Below are 23,222 nucleotides of genomic sequence, written 5' to 3'. Positions count from 1 at the left end.
AGAGATAATGAAGCTATTTCACGAGGCGTGGGGAGCTGTGTGCTGTGTCTCTGGCTTCAGCAGGCACTGCCGTTTAGGATTATTGTGGGAGACGCTGCGGTTGCTATTATTACACTGCAAATCCATGCCTGGATGGTTGCTAACCTGAGACACTGCTTGCTCTGCTCCTCATGAACCTAACCATGAATCAAAGATCTCTCCTGTGCTGACAGGAGTTCCCAAGAGGAGACATGATGTGAGGGAGCTACTGAAGGTCAAGGGGCTCCGGTTTCACTGTTGATCCATTTGAGCTTCAACAAGGCTCCGAGCTGCTGATGGGCCAACCCCAGGCATCAGACATACAAGGATAAGAAGCTCAGGAAGACCCTTCCCTTTGCTACTGACTCCACTGCTAAAGCTTTGGAAACTGTGACCGGTGTTGCCTAGGAGCCCGGTTTCCAGTGTAGCCAGCCAGCAAAACCCATCCAGTGAGGATGGAGAAAGACGTGCTAATGACAAACACCCATCTGAGATGTTTTCCTCTGAACGAGGCTGGCTCCCCACAGACAGAGCATCATCTCTCTGAAGGCCTGTCTGCAGCTCTGCAGTGGTCAGATGGATTTGCACACTATACATTCCCACAGAGACACATTTTTCTCTCTCTCTTCCACTGCAAATATATCAGTCGTTAAACTGGAGCATGATTACTCCCTGGCTAGTCTGTTCTAGCAGGCACACAAAGGCATTCAGGTCTGGTTAAGTTCCTTTTGATCTTTGCATTCCTTTAGGCTCCTTATCACTTCTCTTTATCCCCGCTATTTGTCTGTCCTCCCTGTATTTGTGGTAAGGCTTTATCTCTGTGACCAAAGGAGTCCCTGGGTGATGGGGCTTTCTGTATGTGACACACTGCCTTTACTTTCACTTGAAAATTCAGCTCCCTTACGCTTGTTGGAATGTGCTGCTTAATTAATGTGATTTATCACACAGGTGCTGCGGACCACAGTGCTAAAACACAGGTTTACTGGCTGTCTCTGAGTGCTGTTGACTCATCACAATTTCACTTCTCTGAAAACATATTTGCTTTCTCTCAACAGCAGAGATGCTCAGCAAGGCTTGGGGACCCAAGATAAGATGCCTTTACCTGTACATCTTCCCTAGAGATATTTCAAAGTCTTCCCCTTACAAGTGGAACTACAGTCCCATGCAGTCAAGAAAATTAACTTAGCCACTTTCCTGCAAACGTGTGTGTGGGAAAAACTGAGGAGCTGCTCTGTCTCAGCCTTCATCCCAACCTGAGCTTTACCCACTGCCACTGCCAAAAGAGATTCCCTCCCTTTGGGGTGTTATCTTCTTCTGGGGTGTGTTTTGATCAGTAATGAATACATAGGACAGCCTGTTCTCTTGGCTGTCTCGGCGGGAGGCAGCAGCCCTAGTTTCTACGCCCACTTCTGACCTGATGTACAGCTTTGGAAAGCCGTATCCCTCCTGTTCCCATCCCCGTTGCTGCCCCGTTGGTTACTCAAAGGCAGTTCTCCGTGACAAGCACGGTCTAGAGCTGGGTCTGGGCATTGTGCTTCGTGTCCAGGGCTGAGTTTGCTGTGACTGCCAGGCACCGTTCTGAAATAGCCGCTAGTAATCAGTGCGAGCAGCCAAGTTGGCAGCCGAGCTTTTCTCCAGTTCAGCTCCCAAGAGGCTGGCACATGCTTTGTTTTTCCTCAGCTCGGCATCACGCCAGAGTGGTTCAGGAGCACAGTGTGTAAACACTGGCTGCACGGAGGTTTCCGTCTAAACATGTTTCCTCCTTTCTCCCTTTCTTGGAACCCAGAACAAAATGGGGGTGAAAGGAGAAAGAGGAAAGCTTGGACACTGGATTGACTTTTGATAAGTCAAATGCCTGGAGAAGTTTAATATATTGAGTCTGATCTGCTTTGCTGTTTTATAAACCAGCGGAGAACCAAAGCTGGTTGAGACTTCTCTTGGCGACAGACGTTGTCTTGGGGTGGTTTGTTCAGAGGGGGCTCCCCAGCCAGCTCCCTGTGTGGCGCAGCGAGGATGTCACTGAGCGTAGGTGGAGGTCCCGGAGTCACAGTCCGTGTGGGAAACGGCTGCTCAGTTGTCTCTCCTGCTCACAAACCAGGAGGTCGGTGTCACCTCGCTTTGTGGAGTGTGTGACCGCCCAGCCTTGTGCTAGTTTGTGACTCTGATTCAAACACTTGAACTCTGACTGCGAGTGAGAGAACTGCACAAATGGAGTGCTTCTAGTAGCGCAGGCAGGCAGACTCTGAAAAACCCTCCACCGTGGTGAAGCTCTTCCTCCTATCTCACTGTACAGCTTGGCTCCAATCAGTTTGTCTCCACTGCTAGGTGTGCAGGCCAACACTGCTTCTATTTCAGGGGAACTTGCCAGAGATTAATTAGATCCCAGGCCTGTTAGAGGACCGGCCAGCAAATTTTGTGTGCCATTAACTCCGTACTTATCACACAAACATTGGTGGAATAAATATACCCTTTGTTGTGCTGCTGTAAGTGAAGGTTATCGTAAAAATGAAACATTTGAGCAGATACAGAGTGATAGTTTCTGAGCTACATAAGCTGCTTGCTTAGATCAGATTTTAGCCCCGGTTACTGAAAGTGTGTATCAGTGCGTGCAGCCCTGCCGTGCTCAGCAGTACTCTGACAGTCCCCGTGGCCACCCGTGGCAGCGGCTACCGCGTACACAGGATTGCTGATGCATGAGCATCTGATGGCATCCATCAAACCCTGTGTCAGCGTACAAGGAGACGTACAGTGTCAGTCACTGTTCCAAAGAAACCTGTGGTTTGAAGGATAAAGTCACAGAGAAAGAAATGTGTGGAGTTGGGGAGCCAGTGCAACATATCTCCAGCAAGAGCTGCAGATTTCCATTTGGTCTCTGTTTGTCAGCAGTGAAGTGACCTTATCTAACCACCCTCAGGTTGTGCTCCACCGTTTGTGCCCACGCAGAGCAAATACAAGCCACAGCAGATTGGCTTGTATTGGCTCGTCTCACTTACAAGAGAGCTGGGGGAAAGTCTAGCCAGATAAGCAGGGAATGAGGCGATAGAAGCCAAGAAGCAGTAAGAGAGTGATGGTGAGAGCGTACTGCAGAATAAATGAGGCTGTGTCTAGCTAATAGGCAGAGAGGGGATGGGATGTGGAGAGGGGTGATGTAGTGGGAACTACATGCCAAGAGTCTTAGCAGCAGCAGCTTGAATTAATTTGGAGAGCAAAGTGAGAAGTCTGGAGAAAAAGACTGTAGTAGATGTGTCCAGAATCAGGGAATAGTTCTGGCATAGTGGTCAGGGGAAGGACCAGAGCATGGACGTCTGTCCAGATAGCGCTGCTATGGCCCGGCTTGGGCTGGTGAGTCAAGGGCAAGAGCAGCAGCACGTCCTGCTGAGGCAGTAAGATTAGCTGGGTTCCCTCCTGCACGGCCTGGATGCCAGTCAAATGCACAAGTCAGTCCCTAGTAATTTAACGTGAAATGTCTTGTTCTCGTGCTGACACATGCAGCACCAGGGCTGAAAGATGGTGTTCAGACAGGGAGCTTTCTGCTTTGACAGGAGTGAGAAAAGGGGAAGGCTCCGCTCCGGCTGATCTGGCTGCTTGCTGTACCCTGCACAGAGCTGGCTAGTGAGGAACGTGGTGTGGCTGGGACAGGCTTCATCCACAATCCACTCCAGCAGGAGGAAGCTGGTTCACAAGGCAGATGCCATCCTCTTACTGCAGAGGCTGATGAGCCTTTGGAAGAGCAGAGACCCAGCTGGTCGGTGCACACACATGTATGCGTGCGATTATCCGGGGACAGGGAACGACTCTGGAAGTGGTTGGGCATTTGGAACTGCTACGTGCAGCTGCTCAGCACTGACATGACAGCAAGGAGTTGTTTTTAAAATTCTGCTTTCCCTCATACTGGAGTGACTCAGAAGGAGCTTCCTTTAAACAGCGTAAATTTGGTGGAAGGAGGAGAAAGCTACCGCTGTTACCTTGGTCCTGGAAGTCAGAGAATATTTTGTAAAGCTGAAACTTTCAGTAATAAAAACTTATTTTAAATGAACCAACTACTTTCTGCGACAACTTGGCAGACAATGGTTCTGATTTGAACAACTCGAACCAGTTCATCTGCCCCAGGTTGGATTGGTGCTGGGGCTTAGCTTTGCGCTTGGATTCGTGAGTGGACACGGACGCTGCTGGCTCACGTTTGTGCCGATCCTTACGCAAACACCCTTTCGAGGTGCTGTGGCTTGGGTGCGCTCGAGGACTTTGCTTTTTCAGTTCTGTACCTTCAGCTAAAGGAAACCACTGCTTGGATTGCCATGGGTAGAAAATAACCGGGGAATCCTGATCTCACCAGCTTCCAGCTGCTGCTGTCATTTTACCCACCACGTCACTTTGATTTGTGCCAGGCAGGGTCACGTTGCCTGCGCCAGCAGTGACAGGGTGGCGGTCCCAGGCTGAAGTGGTGGGAACCAGGGTTCAAAGGGGACTCACAGGCCTTTGAGAGCCAGAGCGGTGCTGGCTGGCTGAGTGACAGAGGTGACGAGAGGTGTTTTATTTCTGCTCTGAGGGAAAGCTGGTCTTGGAGTGTCTGTCAGTGTCTCAAAAGCGTGGAGGCATCCACAGGGGGAAAGGGGATGGCTCCTGAAAGGAGAGAGGCTGCCTTTAGGGAGGAGAACCCCAAAACCATTAAATGGCATTCCGAGCATGAACTTTTTTCTCTGAAGACTTCAAATCTGGACTTAATCCCTTTTAGATGAGGTTAGGCTGCGGGTTAGACTCCTCTGGGGAAGGTTTTCATTTCGGAGCATGCTGCTACTTCCCAGCGACCCTGATGTGCGCAAAATGACGGTATATTATTTAAAGACACCGGGTATCTTTCCCTCTAAACACGCCACCTATAGAATAACCTAAGTGTTTGAACACATGGTTAGCCTGAATTTATTAAAAAGCAGTGGCATTTACCTAGAGCTCTGCTTATACGAGAGAGATATAGTTTGCCTAACTCTAATCCAGCTGTAATAAGCAAGGTTTTTGAGTTTAAACACAACCCATGGGTTGTAATTAAATAGTCTCAAAACTGTGCATGACCTTAAACTTCGCAGTGCTGTGCCATTGTGTGTGACAGGGCTGTGAGTAATGTGATGAAAAGGAGATGTTAAATAGACTTCGGGCTGAACAAAGCTGTGACCGAAACAAGCAAACTGCCACCCTCAGACATTCCTCACGCAGAAGCAGGGAGTTAATTACATTATTTTAAACGCTGCCTCTACTCAGCCCGTAAGATCTCTTGCAAATGAACGCCTCCTTTATTAAGAAGGAGGATGTTTGCAAGGACAGCAATCGGTTTGCATTTTCCGCTCCTGGCAAGCGTGGGCCAGGCTCCTACCCTCTCCCTCCTGCCACCAGGCCCGGGAGCTCCGTCCTCCCGCCCCAACCCGGCAGGATGGAGGCGGTCGGCGTGCTCCCAGGGACAGGGACACGGACACGGACACGGACACAGACACGGACAGGGGCGGCCCCGGCCCGGCCCCGGGCGCCGCAGCACACCCAGGCCCCGCCGCACTCTCTGTGGTGCCCCTGAGGCGCTGCCCCGGCGCCAGAGCGGCGCACCGCCTGCCGCGTGCCTCTGCCCCGCCCGCGGCGCGCCCCCTGGCGGGCGGGCGGCTCCGCACGGGGTAAGACCCCGCCGCGCCGCTCCCGCCCACACCCCCCCTCAGGCGGCCTTTAAAATGAGGAAGTCCCTCACGCTGTCCCGCCTGCTGATTGGCCGCGGCGCCCGCGCGGGCGGGCGGCGATTGGCTGCCGTTCCCGGGTGGGCGGGGCGGCGGGTTAGAGGTGCCGCGGCGGGCGGGGGCCGGCTCGTCCCGGCCGTGGCGGCGGCGGGTGCGCGTGGCGGGGCCGGTGCCGCGCCCGCCCGCCCGGGGCCGCGCCATGAAGAGCCTCAAGTCCCGCCTGAAGAAGCACGAAGCGGTCATCGGGGGCAGCGCGGTGGGTGCCGGCAGGGCTGGGTCGGGGGTAGAGGGCAGGGAGAGCCCCCTCCCCGGGGGCGGGGGGCTGAGGGCCCGGGGGCTCCTGTGAGGGCGGGTGGGGCTGAGGGGCTGCTGGGCTGTGGGAGCTGAAGGCCCCTGGGTGTACCGGGGGGATGGAGCGGTGGGGCTGAGCTCTGCGGGCGGGCAGTGGGCGTGCGGCTCCGTGGGGAGCGCCGGGGTGGAGGGTGGGCTGTGCTGGGGGTGCATGGCTGGGGAGCTGAGGGGTGGGTCCGGGGGTGGATGGGGCAGGAGGGCTGGGGGGTGCCTGGGAGCTGGGGTGAGAGGAGTGGAAGGCACTGGGCAGCTGAGGCCTTGCTGGGGGCAGGGAGCGTGGAAGAGCTGGGGTGAGCTGGGGGTAAAAGATACTCAGGGGTCTGTGGGGAGTGAGCGCTCTGGGGCAGACATGGGGCAGCAGCACCCTGGCGCTCAGGGGAGCTGGGCTTTGGGGAGCTGCTGGAGGAGTGGAGGTCCTGGGGGTTGGTGTGCAAGGGCTCAGAGGGCAGGAGGTGAGCCCCCGGGCTGCTCTGTGAGCCCCCGGGCTGCCCCGGGCATGGGGAGGGGGCGAGGCAGAGAGAGGAGCTTGGAGCGCTGGCGTGGGGAAAAGCAGAATGAGAATATGCCCCACACCTGGCACCCAGCCTCTCGTTCAGCTGCCCTAGATGACCTGCAGCTCGGAAAACAAGCGTGCAAGTGCATGTTCCCTCTGCCTTCGGTTTTGCTTACTGGCCTCAGCAGAAATTAACACTTTTTTTTCCTGTAAGAGCATTGGGAGCAAGTGTTGAGCTCTGACTGGCAGCCTGCCCTGGGGCTTGCTGAGATATGTGTGCATGGCATTGTCAGTAACTTGTTCAATGTTAGTAACTTCTGTGGCAAATTCGGAGCACTTATCCCAGTACACAGAAGGAGGATTTGCTTAGAAAGTGGACAAAAAGCTTTCAAAGTGGCTAGTGACTTTACACAGTTGTGATTTCTGATCATCCAGTCTGGGAATACTGGGCCAGGGGAGTTGCAACCTCTGGAAATGAGGTACCTTTGTGATGGTGCAGTTGTCTGTGTCTTGTTCTCTGTGGCTTCCAAAATTTAGGCTAGTGTGAACTGGCTTTAAATGGCTTTATTGTTTTTCATTTTTACTTCATTCATCTCTGCAGATGACTTTTGATGAGAGAGGTCTTTGTAACTGAAGAAAGCTATATTGGGAAGTTACTTTGTGTGGTAAATCGTGTTTAATTGTGACCATTCAGTAGATGCTTCCCTGGGAGTCCGCTGGGGCAGTTGCACTCTGAAGCTTAATCCTGTCTTCCTGCACTGATTAATTAAGCTTGCCACTGGCTACATGGAATAGCGGAAAAGGGCAAGTTAATGTGATACACTGACTTTTATCAGTTGTCTTTTAAGATACTGGCTGTCTCTGAAATACTCCTGCACATTTGTCTTGGATCTGAAGCTATTACTTGAAAATAATAGCTCATTTGAAAGATATGTAGATATTCAGGCTTGTAAACTGCTGACCCAGCTCCTCTGACAAAATGACAGCTCCGTGTGGAAGTGCATCACTCTCCTGAACATTTCACTATGCAAAGGAGTGATTCAGAAGTCTGTTATGATAATTTGTAATGTGTAGGCTGGCACTGTTTGTTATTCATTAGCTGCCCTATACTTTAGAACTGTTTGTTGTTTCAGAATAAGCCTACAATAATTAAATTTCAACAAACACTTACAGCACCCGTATTTGTTCTTGAATAGACATGGAGATTTTTCACTTCCATAGGTGAAGGTTCAACCAGACTTCCTTTCAAAGTAGGCTTGAGCAGGCTTAATGCTTTTAAGAGCTGAAGTCATTCTAAAAAGTATGAAGGGAAATTAGTTTCAGGGAGATCCTTTAAAAACTGGGTTTTGTTCCTGTGGTGTACTTATTTCCCCTGTTTATTACATATTTTGGTTACATGATTGCTCTACCAGCTAATCAAACATCAACTTAGAACCTTCTATATGGGGAAGAAAAAGTTCATCTGCATGGGTGGGTGTTACTGGTGAGGCTGAAGGGGGGATGCTTGGGTAAAGCTGGGTCTCTGTTCCCAGCTGCTGGCGAAGGAGGGGAAGTGGGTGGGAATCCTGCCAGCGTGAGCTTTATGGATCCTGCTTGAAGCCAGTGTAAAAGGGTTGCCTGTTTGAGAAACTTCATCCCTCTCTCCTGTCCCCACCCAGTGCTATTTCCTGGGGGAGGAGAGAAACTTAATCCCTTCATTATGTTCTGAAAATTTTCCTCCAGGTTAAGGTAATAGTTACATACCTTCTGTCTTTGATGGTGATCTTTTGGAAACGGCTTCGTTACCTGTCTCGCGATGGAGGGAAGCCATGAAAAGCAGCAGAAAGTAAAAATGATAGTTATTACCAATGCCACAGTTATCCAGAATGTGTCTGAAAATGGCATTGTCTGGTTTTGCCAGCTCCAGCTGGCTGACGGTGCTTGGAAAATAATCTGAGCAGCCTGTTCAGTAACTTCAGCGCTCTGAATAGTGAGACAAATGCTTGTCATTTGTGGTGGTGTAGGCTGGAAACTTGAACACCAGATTCTGTGGAGTACAAAGCCTTGAGAGCATGGTCCTCGCTTTCAGTCAGGGGTGATACCTTGTTCACCAACATTTACAAGGTAGATTTTAATTAATGTAGTCAGTCATATTGGGGTGACCACAGCAGCATGCACTGCTAGTATTTCTGAGATTCCGAAATAAATGCTGATATTGTAAGTGTATGTTTGTGATTTTGTTTGTGTTTAGGAAATGTATTCTCCTGGTAAAGCTAGAAATTCTGTTTGTAGCTGTGTGTACAAGAAGCAAATACAAAGTGCTCACTGGTTGTTTTTTCTTGAGTAGATTGTTGGGGAAAAATTGGTTTATTGTTCTGCAAAGTCATTTTTGTTCCAGACCTTTGCTAATTGGCTTTCCCTGGTGAGATTCTAACTGTTGGCCTCTGGGGAGGGGGGGAAGGTTGCCCACTTATTTCTTTAGCACTTGGGAAATAGCTGTGGAGGTGTTCTGTTAAATTTGAGGTGCATTATCTTCTCAATATGGGGGTTTTAACCTTTCTGTCCTTTGTGATGAGGTCTGCAATTTGGGGAAGGGGCTTCTGGACTGCTTGTGGAGGATGGCTGCTTACTGTGAGACATGGGATCTTGGCGCTTTGAACAGAGCTGAAGCGGGGTCCCTGAGCAGTGGCAGGTCTGCATCTCCTTGGAGCTGTTTGTCTCCTAAGATACGACATCAAAGACAGAGCTGGCGTGAGATATGGAGGCACTTCAGAACTCGGCAGCACTGCCTGGAGCACCTGCAAGGAATGAGAATGAGCAGATGGAAAACTGTGTAAAAACTTCTATCAGTGCTTTCTCCTCTGGGAGAAGTGATGTTGGATTTTTTTTTTTAATTAAGAGAAACTAAACATCATATATAATTAGCAGAAACCATTGTGCAAGAAACAAAGGTAGACATCTGAGCACTTGCCCTGGTATGATGATATGTGATTATTAAATTAATATCTGAACATGCTCTGTAGTTAGTGACAGCTGAACTTGTTTAAGGTAATATTAACACTTGTCTCCTGTGCAGACTGCCCAGTTCCATTAAATGGGTGACTTTTCCTCTATGTGAGGAGTGGAGCTTTGTGAGTTGACAACAATTAAACAACTACTACTGACCCTTCAGCAGCAGAGGGGAGGTACCACCTTCTGTTCTGATCTGACCATTTTCACTCAGGGAAGAATACTGTTTGTTGTCTGAATTTGCTAATTAATCAGCAACACTATATCTTTGTATGTACATTAAAAATGATTTGTAGCACCAGCGTGCTGTAGAATGCACATTAATAACTGAAGGAATGAAGTAAAAGAGATGTTTGGTAACCCAGTTTTAACCAAAGATTCAAGATCACTTCTCTGTTGAACTTCTTAACCAAAAAAAAAAGCTGTGCTGCTGGTGGCACACATTGGTCTGTAAACGAACAAGATTTTCATGGCATTTTGTCATGACTCTGCTCTGTGCAAAGACAAAACTGTTTTGTCAGCCACGCTGATCACAATGCTATGACCTATCAGCAGAATTTTTCCAGCGTTGCTGCTGTTGGCCAGAGCAAAGTTACTCTTCCCTCTCCCTGCCTCCCTCGTGTCTGTTGTGGGCACCTAAGGTGACTTTACGATGCCATCTTCAGCCAACGCAAAGAACCAGCAACACTGTAATATTCAAATGTCGAGTCCGAGACTGGCTGTGGTTATTCTTCAGAGCACGTTTGGCTTCCAGGAAGCTCTTAAGGCTTGTGCTAATGCTGTGTTCCTTGGAAAAAAAGCCTTTGTGATTCATTTGCATTTAGTTAAATAGAATTAAGTGCTTGTTTGTGTGACGTTTGTGGTTGATGTTGAAGAAACAGGAGGTTAATCAAGGCAGGCAATTGTGGTTCAGCAAAAGCTTTGTGGTGCAGCCTGTTTACAGGTGCATTGTAATTTTCGGGAGTATTTATCAATGCTTTATCATTTTGGAATGTAGCAATTAAAAATATTTTAAATATTGGAGGTACAGTGAGTGCCTGTGTGTAAGTTAAATATCCTTAGCTGATTTGCAGACGTAATTACGCAGATAAGGCTGTTTGGTTAGCTGTTTTAAGGTCATCTGACCTTTTGCTCAGATACAACTTACATAGTACTTTGTCAGTATTTAAATATTAATAGTTATTAGCTTATAACGTCTGCGAGACTGATATTGTCTCCTTATTTTCATGACTGAATGGTGACCAAACAGGATCAAGTCAGATGTAACATGGTATTCCCTTCTCCATGCATATGTGCTTGAGGCTGCTTCCCTGCATGATGAGATAGTCATGTCGTGTTTCATCACCCCCTAATATTTTCTGATGCTTTGTTATTAACAAATGGAAGCACACAAATCAATCAGTCCTTGCCTGTGATTTCAAACTCCTGGTTTGCCTCCAGTCCCGAGGAAGGCGGTGTGATATGCTGCTTCTAATGGCAGACAAAGGCAGCTGGACTCTGACCTCGCTGCTGCTTTCTCCCCGTTTAAAGGGGAAATACTTTCTCCTGGGCACTTGCGGGGGCAAAGCTGGGCTGCAGCAGGACCTGGGCTTCCAGGGCCCCCCGTTATTTTTGTGGTGAGAGCCGTGATGCTGTAAAAGGGTGTGATGTTCTTTGATGTGTGTAAGTCTGGCCCCAGTGACCATAAATTGTACCTAACGGACTGTTTTAAGATGCAGCTGCAAAAACACTGCTTTGTTTCCAGAGTGCATAAGCAGTTCTGATCACTTTTGTTAGTGCCTGAGTTGGTCTGTATCTCAGGGCTGAGAATTTGATGTTTTATCCATAAAGTGCACTTGAGCTGTATGTTGGCAATGTGACATGAGGAGGTTGTGTTTAAAACCAAAATTGAATTATTTAAAATTTTAGCAGAATTTGCATCCTTCAGGAGTTATATGCAGAGTTCTTTGACACTTCCACTGCACCTTGTGTGCTGCTGTAGTTGATGTTGGTGGTTTTTGCCCTACCTCAGCCATGTGGAAAAGAGAAACTGGCTGTGCTGTTAGGTACGTGTTACTTGTAGATGGAAATCACAGAATCAATGAGGTTGGAAGAGCCCTCTGGGCTCATCGAGTCCAACCATTGCCCTGACACCACCATGGCAACTAGACCAGGGCACTAAGTGCCATGTCCAGTCTTGGAAATGTAGCCCAGAAATGTACTATTTGACACAGATTTAGAGCCCTTATGATGGTTCTGAGAGGACTATTTGGTGTGTCACGTAGAAGTAGATTTGAATACTTTCTTGATACTTAGTAATTTGATCTTGATGCACTACAACCTCCCTTCAGGTAGTTGTAGACTGCACTAAGGTCACCTCTGAGCCTCCTCTTCTCCAGGCTAAACACCCCCAGCTCCCTCAGCCGTTCCTCGCAGGTCATAGGTTCAACTCCAAAACATTTGTCTGTGAATACAGACATATCCTGATATGCTTATAAAATATAAAATGATATTTTTCTCCCCCATTTGAGCTAACTCTTTCACAAACCTGGGATCTGCAGTATTTTCTAGCCAACTGCAGACAAGCCAAAGTCTGTAAGATAGATGGGTATTGGCCGATGAGCATCTGTGCTGTAGGGGGAAGCTACACCTGGTGTGTACCTTTAAACAATAGTTTCAGCAGTCTGACCTATCCTTTCATTTGTCCATCTGTGCCGTCTTCAAATAAATCAAACTACTTCAAAAGCAGTTGTCATTTTGTGCCACATAAAATCCCAGGGTGTGCCTGCTCAGATGTTAGTTTTGATCACAAATGTACTCTGACCTCTGTAGAAAGAGCAGGAAAATTAAATGTGCGGGCTGATAGATGTGCTGAGCCTGCCCTGCTCATCTGTGCTCAGCCTACGTGACACACGTACGTTTTTCAAGTAACTCTCCTTTGTCAGTGTCAGCCTTTCTCCACAGGAAAAACCACATGAGACCTGAACTGGAAAAATTAATGTCTTGTGACAAAGATGGGCCTAAAATTAATAATTCTCAGTGTATTCTTTGACAAGAATTAGTCTATCTAATGGTCTTCACAGCCTTCAGAAACTGCAGGTTTAGTAGTTTTATAACTGTTTCCACAGGAGTATGATGTTAGTGGTTTTTGACTAGATAATTTTTAGGACCATTCATGTATTTGTGAGCACTTGCTCTAAGTGGTGCCGGCCTTGTTTTACCAGAGCTCTCTGCTCTTGGTGTATCTATGTGCTTATGTCACCCACTAATGGCATTAGAGGAGGATGTGCCCTGCTTGGTTTTTTCATTAATAGGATTATCTGCCTAGCCCAGCAGTGACGAGGAGCTGTGTTCACTTTCACAGGTTTATGTCAGCTTTCAGGCTGAAAGGTTTAAGAATGGCTTTGAATTACAACTGGTGAGTTAGATGACTGTTAAAGATTGTCATGTTTTATTGAAATATGCTGTTTATTTATGTAGTCAGTGTTCTGCAGCTGTGTGGGCAAAAGTCTCTAGAGACTCTGGATGAGCAATTCCCAGTTCAGCTGGAATATTCCTGAGCAATACTTATATTTCAGCAAGAAGTTAACTTGTCACAGTTTGTTTCACTGCAATATTAAGACCAGTGTTTCTTGTGCCCCTGGCCCTGCATTGCCTTTTTAAAGAGGTCAGTGCATTCTCAAATGGGAGTGGTACCTCATGGATTGTGCTCAGATTGGTGACCAGAAATCTCTTCTTGTGGGCTTTTTGCTGGCATGAAAAGGCTTGGAAGTTCCCTTCTGGCTGCTAGAATTTAACTCCGGAGAATATTTGTGTTGAGAAAAATCTCAGCAGAAGAGCTGCTGGGATTAAAGGGTTATGGATTGCTTTCCAAAGGCCTTCAGGGTTGGGATCTTCATTTGTCTGTACTGTTTGGGTCCCCATAACCCCAGTATTACTCTCTCCTCCTCTCATGTCTCAGGATCACTAATAAAGCACTTTCTTTGCTCAGAGTTCCTCAGTGGGGACCCTTCGCTGGGTGGTGGGGTGTGCAGTAGTCCTGTGCACGGCTTTGGGGACTTTTGCTTTTCTTTTTTTGGTTGAGAGCGAGAAGATGCCCAGTAGCTTCAGGCTGATATTTCCTAAGTATGGAGCTAGATTTGTTTATTATTGTTATAGGATGTATATTTGTCAATAAACTTTAAACATTAACTTTGCTAGTAGGTTGTCAGTAGTGTACAAATATATATATTTATTCTTGTAGCCTATCAGAAGTACCTTTGCTGATAGCACCCCATGGCTGTCCTTGCCAGCAGTGGTGCGCCCTTTCTGCTGCCTTCAGTAACTAGAACATCTTGTCTTGCTTTGCTCAGAAGTGAGAGTAATTAGTCTGGGTACCAAATATGCCCTAAGTGTAAATACCTCTAGTGGCTGACATTAATGCTCTCACTGCTCTCATCTTTAAATACTTCACTGTAATGACGGGTGAGGAACAGGCTTGTTTTTGAAGGCTGTCATTTTGAAGAGTCTCCTATAAACTTTGAACTATGCTGTGTGCTATTCTTGGTAAACAACTGAGAGTGGTGATATTCTTTATCTGCTGCCTGAACTGGTGCTGCTTGAGAGCGTTGTGGCATGCAGGGTAGGAGGATGTAGCAATGTTATGTGATGGTCCAAAGATATCTACAAGATGAGAACTGCAGATAGGTCAAGTAGCTTGACTGCTGTTCTGCTAAGTACCTGGTAAGACAAGAGGCTTCAGGTTCAGAGAGAACAGAAGGAGGTAATCATTCATGCAACATGTAGTTAAGTTTTACAGTCCCTTACCAAAGGGTGTTGAGGATGCTCAAAGCTTACCTGGACTTGAGGAAAAACTGGGTAAGTTAATAGAGCGATTCATTCAGAATTATTCAGCATGTAGGTAGAATCCCTCTAGCCCGGGAAGTTTAAATCATTCATGGAAAGCTGGGAGAGCTTTTGGAAAAGGAGACTGAACAAGCACAGAATATGTTCTTTTTCTGAGCATGCTGGTGTGTATGTGTGTCTCTGCACCACTCCTGAAGGTGTTACGCTACCAGGTGGGTGTACAGAGTGTGTGCAGACACCTAAGGTATCTGCTCGGTGTAAAGCCCTTGAACTGAGAGCACACCCGATACAAGTGATAGGAACGAGTACTGCATTTGATCCTAGCCAGATGGTGGGGATGGGGTACTCCCTGATCTTTGGGGACCTGGAGCTGGGAAGAATTCCTGGCAGACTGAGCTTAGGGAAAGCAGGTGCCCTGTGCTAACAGAAAATGGGCATTATTGGCCTTAGCGAGGTGTCTGTGATGTGGTTGGCAATTTAGCACCTCCAGAGATCTGTGCTGCTGGTCTGTCTGATGATGGTCTTTGTTCTGAAAAACCGAATCTGAATTAGGTTCCAAACTTTGGTTACACTGAAAGAATGCGACACAGGCATGTTTCATTAGTTTCTACCCCTCGTGCCCTCTGAGATTCATCTGCTTTGGAGAACAATTTAATTGGTGTGAGTTTGTAGCCGGGCTGTGTTTACTGAAGCTGCTCAGTGCTGATGGAGCCACGAGAGCTGCGTTGCCTGAGAACTGTTCTCTGTGCTTCCTCGGAGCTGGGCAGGAGTGGGGAATGTGGTTTAGCAATCCTGAGTCTTGTGGCCAAGACTGTCTTGGGAGGATCTTCAGCATAAAGGGACTGCAGGATGAGTGCAGCTCACGAGTCACGAGGAATGTCTGCAGGCAGATAAAAATGGAGACAAGCGAAACCTTTGGGATAAATAAATCAACGACTCTTCACCATGTCTTACCTACATGGTTTCTCACCAAACTGACTTAAGTGTTTTTTTTTCCTGTTGCTGTCACTTGTGAAGTATTTTTTTTTTTCCTCCCCAAAATGCCATTTTTAGCTTGAGGAGACAGACTTGGTTCTGGTCAGAAGATAACTTGACATAGTCATTGCACTGTTTTGGAGTGGCTTCGTCACGTGGACGCTAATTGCAGACAGGTCTTGGAATGTTCTTTGGAGAAACACGTTAGCGCTGCGAGGCAAAGGGCTGGTGCTCCCAGCAAGTGACGTGGAATAGTTTAGCAGTTACTGGGAAAGAGAATTTGTGCAAATATGAGTGAGTGATTTTAAAAATATATTTCCTGAGAAGACCCATTGATGGGGTTGTTTGCAGTCTCCTGTGAGCCTCCTCCAGGGTGTGTGTGTGGCTTTTCTGGCTCTGCACCATGTTTCCCTTGTGCAGACAAAACAGTGCATTGCTTGCAGTGTTGACCTAGTCCTCTAAATACGGCACTCAGGGGAGCTCCATTTAAATTTAAGACTTGTGAAAGGAGACTCTGCATCTTCCCCACTGTTAATCATTACGCTGTCTATTTAATGTTTTCACAGCCTCTGTGACTCCTCTCGTTTAACGTGTTGGGAGACAGACTGGCAGCAGCAGTAAGCTGAAACCAGGTTCTATTCAGAATGGGTTTCATCGCTGTAAAAGGAGAATTTTTTTTAAAGCAGAGGCATGCGTGTTTTCTAATTTAAAATCGGGTACATTTCTGTCAAAATAGGATCATGCATTCCATCTGCTCTGCAGTTGTAACTGTCTGAAGTCTGACCGTGAGTCTGGTTTCAGCTTTGTGGTGGGGCGGAATGGGAAAAAATTACTCCTGCAAGTATTTCAGTCCTCCTGTGTTATTAAGGGTGATAAGTATGACCTTCGTTAATGTCAGTGGGCAGTTAATTTGACTAACGTGTTTGTTATTTTAAAGTGAGTGTTTGCATGTCTGGAGAACATAACAACACTGTAGTAAAGTTTCATGCATGCTTGTCTCCTTAGTTAACGTTAAACCTAAAATGCATTACTCAGGGCACGAGCACGCGGGGAATGTATTAATAGCTATTGCTTTCTATCGCCTGGCTATCAAGTACTGGGTTATCAGAAAATAGATCTGGGCTGATGAGACTGTCTACGTATTGTTTACAAGATATTTCGGATCTGGGCAATATTTACTTGTGAGTCTGAGTCACTCTGGCAGTCTGTCTGCAACGCAGGAACACAAGCTTGGGGAGGGTTTTCTTGGGGATCGCTGGGACCCCGAAGGGCTTCACCGGCCGGGCAGCCTCTGGCCGGGGGTAGCCCATATTTTTTAAGAGTTATGAAGTCTGAAGATGATCCTGAAGATGGGGAAAATATCCTTGGGGAGCCAAGTTAAGTGAAGGATGGAACAAAATGACTTCAGGGCAGCGGGGAGAATACATTTCTCGAAGCAGCCTGTTTGAACTCTGGCTTGGTGCTTTGTGACTTGATGCGAGATAAACTGATTGCTTCTGGCAGCAAGAAGCTGCGGGGTCTATGATGACTTGGTGGTTTTCTTGTGCAGCTAAAGACACAGTAGGTATCTTAGATTTCGTATCAATGGCAGGAGTTTACAACTGCAAAAATGCAAAACAAAACGTTGAATTTTGTAAATGTTTAACTGTTCCTTTTTAATGTGTGTTGTATCAGTATTTAACAATTCTTCCTATGAGGAATTTTCTTCAATGTGAATTTTCTTTAAATGTGAAATGCTTAAGTGACAATATTTGATTTACATTGTAAGTAAATTGTATCCTTTTCCTAAGTGTTACAAGCAAAGGAAAAAAAATATATTAGGATAATAGTAATTAAAAAAACCTCCTCCTGTTAATCAGAAGATTTATGAAATAGGAAAGAACGGCTGGTGGAAGGTTTTCTGTAGATTTGAGTGAGCTTGTGCTCGCGAGTATGAGCTGCAAGTATGAAACTCAGCGATCTAAACCCAGTGCAGACATGCAAGATGTGATCGCTTTCCTCTAAGGATGTGAAAAGTGTCATATGCAAAAGAACTTAGAGGGGACAGAGCTTGATGCTGTGTTTGTGCAGTCTCTAAGGTATTTAAAAATAAAACATAAAACTTGTGTGATAAGGTAGCTTAGCAGAGGAAACTTGGCCAAGCTGGAGAGGCTTTTGCTGTGAACAGTAATGTCACCAGTGCAATGACTTCATTATGCCAGCCAGGCTGGCTTGGCTTTTAAGCTAAAGGATGTTTTAATTGATTGACAAATCAGTACTGCACTGTAGCTGGACAACGCTGGTGGTTGTAATTTCATTAGTTGTCTATTTTTATTACTTCATGTCGCTTTTAGCAAGAGTTGTGCTGAATAAGCTATTGCTAAGACTTCATGATGACTGTAATCTTGTTTATCATGAGAATGGGGAATAAAGATAATGATAACGCCGTTATACAAATCATTCTACAGATGCAGGGTGGTGGCCGTGGGTTTTTGGTTTTGTTTTATATCTCCTCTTTTACCTGGCAAACCCTGGCTCTGGCACAAGGTGAGACCTCGCTTGCTGCAGCTCTGGGCTCTGACCATTTTGAGAACTGGCTACTTGGCATTGGCGTGCTCCATCGTGGATCTGCCAGAATTCATTAAGTTAAATGTTGAAAAATCTCAGTCTTTGCTAGTAAGACAGTCTTAAGGAGAAGGTAGTTCTGTCTTGATGGAATGTACCTTTTTTTTTTTTAACATGAAGATTGTACATAGCTTTTGGTTTTTATCTATTATTGGTCTTCTTGCTTTCACATGGACTGCCGAGGCTTTTGTGTAGTGGGTTTGGTGCTTTAAGGAGGCAGAGGAGTATATTGTGTTGAACCCGACATGAAGGATGTAGGATTGATAGGCTGTTTTCTCACTTAAAGAAACAACAATGTTTTCAGCTACTCTTTGGCTGCTTTATTTTGGAAATTATTAGGTTTTCTTTATGCAGTGAGGTGTGGAACTTCAGATCCACAGCGATAAGTAACTTCATGCACCTACAGGCTGTGTGTGTCTCACTGTTATCAGTAAATTCTTTTGCTGTGTAGAATTAGATTTGAATATAATATGCCTTTATTACCCTTTTTGTTCTGTTAGAAGCTTCTTGAATATCATCATCAGCGTCCAGCTTGGCCCTGAGGTTTCTGTCACAGAACAGAATTTCCTGAAAAGTGTAAAGCCATTCAGCAAGGATGGTTTGGCAATGAAGAGAACAAGCTCTGCGTTTTGGGATGGGATGCTTGGCCTGTGTCCTGAAATTCTAAATTTGAAGTAAACAAGGAAAAAGTGGAGGGTGACGAATGTCTGAGACTGAATGTGTGGTGGTCTATTTATAACTGACTTGTACTTTCTTTGCACTCTACGTTGCTTTGGTAATTGCAGGCAACTTAAAGCTATAAACTTTGAATTTCTTTCTACAGCTCAGTCGATGTTCATCTCTTGAATATTACCCTTGGCTAAATAGGGGTTTCTTACCCACTTGTGTGAGTGGGTAAGGTGAAAATAGAAAAGGATAGAATTGCTTTTCTGATGTTCTTTCATCAATTTTAGTTGGGCGTTGGACATGAAAAACTAACTTTCAGTAGAGCTGGGAAGCTCAGCAGTTCTTGATAAATGTGAACTTGGTTTAGAGAGGGCTAAATTTAGTACATATTGCATGTGTTGCTGAATCCATGAAAACTGAAGTCTGCTGTTGATCACATATGGAATCATAGAATGGTTTGGGTTGGAAGGGACCTTAGAGATCATCTAGTTCCAACCCCCCACCACGGGCAGGGACACCTTCCACCAGACCAGGTTGCTCACAGCCCCATCCAACCTGGCCTTGAACACTGCCAGGGAGGGGGCAGCCACAGCTGCTCTGGGCAACCTGGGCCAGGGTCTCACCACCCTCACAGTAAAGAATTTCTTCCTAAGATCGAATCTATAATATATTTCATAATTGTCCTGTTTAAATGTCTCACAAAACTCACCTGTTGAGTTCTCTATGCCACCTTTGCTATATAAGGGTTGATAGAGGGGAAAATTGTAGCAGCTGTGTTTTATCTGCCCACTTCCTTGTGAAATCATGTTTTAATGAATACTGAAAAGCTTATACTGAGGATGATTACTTAGACTGGAAGTTGTTAACAATACTATTTTGGGCTCTGTTACTTGTGATTCCTCACTTATCTGTTCATTTGTGTTGCATTTGTTTATTAATTTGGACTTTTTGAGGCACAGATAGTTAATATATAGAAATGAAAGACTTAATTGTTTTATTTAGACTGTTACAATTAAAATGATTGACAATAAAGACAAACAATAAACCTTCCAGTTTTCATATAGTTAATCGAGTTAATTGCCTTGTTGGTGTGAGAGAACAGTTGATGTGCCTTCCCTAAAGGGCATGAGATTAAGAATAGAGACAGCTTTTAAGATATATAGGTGCTGCAGAGAAAAGGAGAGGGGGAGTTCTTAATGTGCATAGTGGAGAGATTAAAATGTGATAACTAGGCATTAGGAAAAATGTTCTCTGATATGATTAATGAAGGACTGAACTGCAGGTCTCCTTGGACACTCTACCCTTTCCTTCAGTGGAGCTTTTGAGTTAGATGAGTACCAGGACCAAAGTGACTTAACCATCTTGTCTTGTAGCACTGTACCTTCAATGTGCACAGCCTGATTGAAACGCTACCTAATGATGTTACACATAAATAACTCTAAACATCTTAACAGGTACAACTCTGCAGACCAAGATATTTTTTGTTGTATCCCCCAGCTCCATACGATTCAGCCTTTTATTGAAGTTCCTTCAGTAGATCAGTGGTGTACCATAAGCTCACTTGCTTTTCTCATTCTGTCTTATGCAGCTGAACACAGACTGGAACAAATATGACGACAGGTTAATGAAAGCAGCTGAAAGGGGTGATGTGGAAAAGGTTTCATCAATCCTTGCCAAAAAAGGAGTCAGTCCTACTAAACTGGATGTGGAAGGGAGATCTGCGTAAGTACCTTCCAGTACTCCAGTAATGATGTTGGGAAGCTGCTAAGAGTTACTCAATTCCTGAATCTTCTTGCTGCTCTAAAACCTCTTTTTTTATTAATATATAAATCTATGTAATACCTCATGTCATATTCTAGCCTCATCTAAACTAGAATACCAGATAGCTAGAATGTGAAATTCTCATAAACAATCTTCACCTTAAAGTGAAGATCAGTATTTAACTACTTGCTCTTGCCAGATTTAAATATTGAAGAGAAATGGAAAACATTGTTTTTTTCACCTGGCTCAGTAATTCAAGGTAAATAGTGATTGCTTCTCAAGAAAGTTATCTTGTTCCTTAAAGTAATATCTGCAAGACTCTAAACTGGATTTGGATGCTGTCCACAGCTGGATTTGTGATGTATAGTGCTTTCAGTATACAGCTGTTTGCTTTGACTTGCCTGGTTAATAATATCTTTTTTGTGTATAAAACAGTTGTGCTCTAAGCAGGATGGTTTTATTTTTAGATTCCATGTTGTAGCGTCAAAGGGAAACCTGGATTGCTTGAACACCATCCTTATTCACGGAGTGGATATCACAGCCACTGATGCTGCAGGTAGGCTTCCTCAAATGTCCAAGTGCAACTTGTTAAAGTTCTCAGCTTGGTTTTTATCTTGGAGTAGAATTAAGCTGAACTACAGGATAGGTCTTCCTCCTTTCTGTAGTTTCCTGTAATTGGCAAAAAAATTGGTTATCTGTGTGACTTGTTGCTGAACTTTGAGGAAACTGGTCGTGTCCTGTCATGTAAGTTCATGAATGCAGCAGAACTTTAGAACTTTGGTTTTGTGCTGCTGTAAATGTATATATACTCTGCTGCAGACTCACTGGTGAGTTCAGCATTTCTGGTTGAGAATAACAGTATAAGAAAGTTTTAAATGAATTTCTGTTCATTTAAATACTAGGAGTATTTCACTGAGACTTGTATGGTGTGCGATGGGGATTCGAATTAAATGATATGGTAGATGTTCATGCACCCATACTGAGCCCTCAGAACTTCAGAGCGTGTCTATGTGGCCTTCTTGATTTGTGTGTGTGATATCAGTTTGTGTGAAGGTCTTATGGAAGAGGTAGTTAAAAACAGGTGCTAATTTTGCCTCAATTGTTTACCTCGTAATTTAACATGACTAATGAATGTTCTCTTGTTTTCAGCTTTGTTACAGAAATAACCTAGCCTCCTCCTTTCATGTGACAGATTATTTTTAAAATGCTTTAGAATTATGGAGGAGGAGGATGACAGTTTTTTTCTTCAGATGAAATAAACTATGCTAATGCTTTAGTGAAGTACAAATTAACTTCTTATGAATTAGTGTTGAGTCATTAGTAATAGACTTTCTGAGAAATGACAGAGACATGTTGAATTTGTGTGTGGTATTTCTACATGCACGTTCAAAATAGATCCTGAATTGGTGTTGATCTCTTTTTAGGTAGAAACGCATTGCACCTAGCTGCAAAATATGGACATGCTTTATGTTTGCAGAAGCTGTTGCAGGTACTGAAAAATACGACTTGTCTGTTGTTAGTTTTTATTCTTGAGAGGAAAAAAGGTGCTTTTAAATATAGAGATTTAAAATTGGGATTTTAGTGCATGTACCCATAGCTCTTTCATGAATGTCACTATATTTGTAAACTACAAACTCACTTTTTTTTTTCTTAAATCACTTTTTATTGCTTTAATTCAAACCTCAAAACATTTCATGTTTTGTAAGTGCAGCCTGAATTGTAACTCATAACCAGGGTTGCTTATTTTAACAGTACAATTGTCCAACGGAGAATGTGGATCTTCAAGGAAGAACTGCTCTTCATGACGCAGGTAAAAGGTTTTGCTTTTCTGGTAACTGCAGTATGAAATCTAGACTTAATTAATAAAAACCAAATACACCCGTGGAGGTGTTTGGGGTTTCCTGCAGGCTGTTTTCAGCCATATAACTTGCTCTTTCTTTTTCTCTTGAAAGCTATGTCAGACTGTTCCTCTAGCATACAACTACTGTGTGATCATGGCGCCTCGGTGAATTCAAAAGATGGAGTAAGTTGCTGCTTATAGCTCTCTCCTGTACAAACCCTACTGGAGTTCTGTGCTTTCTCTGCTTTCTGTCTCTTTCCTTATTTCTCCCCCCTTCTTTTCCTCAGGATGGGAGGACACCACTAGTGCTGGCCACTCAGATGTGTCGTCCCACTGTTTGTCAGCTTCTGATAGACAGAGGAGCAGATGTTAATGCCAGGGACAAACAAAACAGGTAATGCATGTGGAGTGTTGTCAGAGTGCCTGCTGACATTTAAAGGGTAGAAAGCTGTCCCTTGGCTGTCAGCTTACAGAATAAATATACTAAATTCAGTGGAAAAGAACCTGGGATTTAGTTCAGAAGTAGATGTGCCGATTCAATAATGCAGATAAGCTTGGCCTTTTTTTATTGCTTGTTCTTGCATCTAAAACACATATAGGCTCGTTACTGCCAGCAGAGAAACAACAGTTGGTTTTTTAAGGGTTTGTCTGTGCAAAGCTGCATCTTGCACCCTTTGGGATCAATATGCAAAATGGGTCATGACAAAAGAGGTACTCTGTCAAGAAGAACTTGAGTCCCACTGGAGCTCCTAAGGGGCCTGAAGGCCTTGAAATGTTTGCTTCTATATTAATGAAAGGGGCTCAGGGAGGGGTTTTCTATTTGTAGCTGCTACTTCTGCCAGTTATTTCTTGAAGGATGACTGCCTGCTGGCCAGTGGGCATGAGGCTGCTGGGGGACAAAGCATGGGTACTTGCATTGCATGCTCAGAAGCTGGCAAGCGTTTGGAAGGCGTTGCCAGGGCTCCTGAGCACTGCTGGAACTTTGGCTAAA

At 45.2% G+C, this 23,222-nt stretch overlaps 1 protein-coding gene across 3 annotated transcripts in view; it reads left to right on the top strand.

Moving 5' to 3' along the window:
* The first annotated feature begins 5,875 nt into the window (after positions 1-5,875).
* The window catches only part of UACA (uveal autoantigen with coiled-coil domains and ankyrin repeats), a 40,824-nt gene continuing 23,477 nt past the window's right edge, over positions 5,876-23,222 (top strand). For 2 of the 3 annotated variants that reach the window (XR_011048943.1, XM_068410021.1), the window contains exons 1-7: positions 5,876-5,985; positions 20,219-20,352; positions 20,859-20,947; positions 21,816-21,880; positions 22,144-22,201; positions 22,344-22,414; positions 22,519-22,625. Coding sequence is in view for 2 of the 3 variants with exons in the window: in XM_068410021.1 (XP_068266122.1) it covers positions 5,929-5,985; positions 20,219-20,352; positions 20,859-20,947; positions 21,816-21,880; positions 22,144-22,201; positions 22,344-22,414; positions 22,519-22,625 (581 nt within the window). In the remaining variant the exon portion in view is untranslated. Of the gene's footprint in view, positions 5,986-16,575; positions 16,921-20,218; positions 20,353-20,858; positions 20,948-21,815; positions 21,881-22,143; positions 22,202-22,343; positions 22,415-22,518; positions 22,626-23,222 lie in introns of those variants that run through there. The other variant, XM_068410023.1, reaches the window with a different exon arrangement.

Source organism: Nyctibius grandis, chromosome 11 (genome assembly GCF_013368605.1).
Source record: "Nyctibius grandis isolate bNycGra1 chromosome 11, bNycGra1.pri, whole genome shotgun sequence".
Classification (NCBI taxonomy): Eukaryota; Metazoa; Chordata; class Aves; order Nyctibiiformes; family Nyctibiidae; genus Nyctibius; species Nyctibius grandis.
This window is presented reverse-complemented; position numbering and strand designations above follow the sequence as displayed.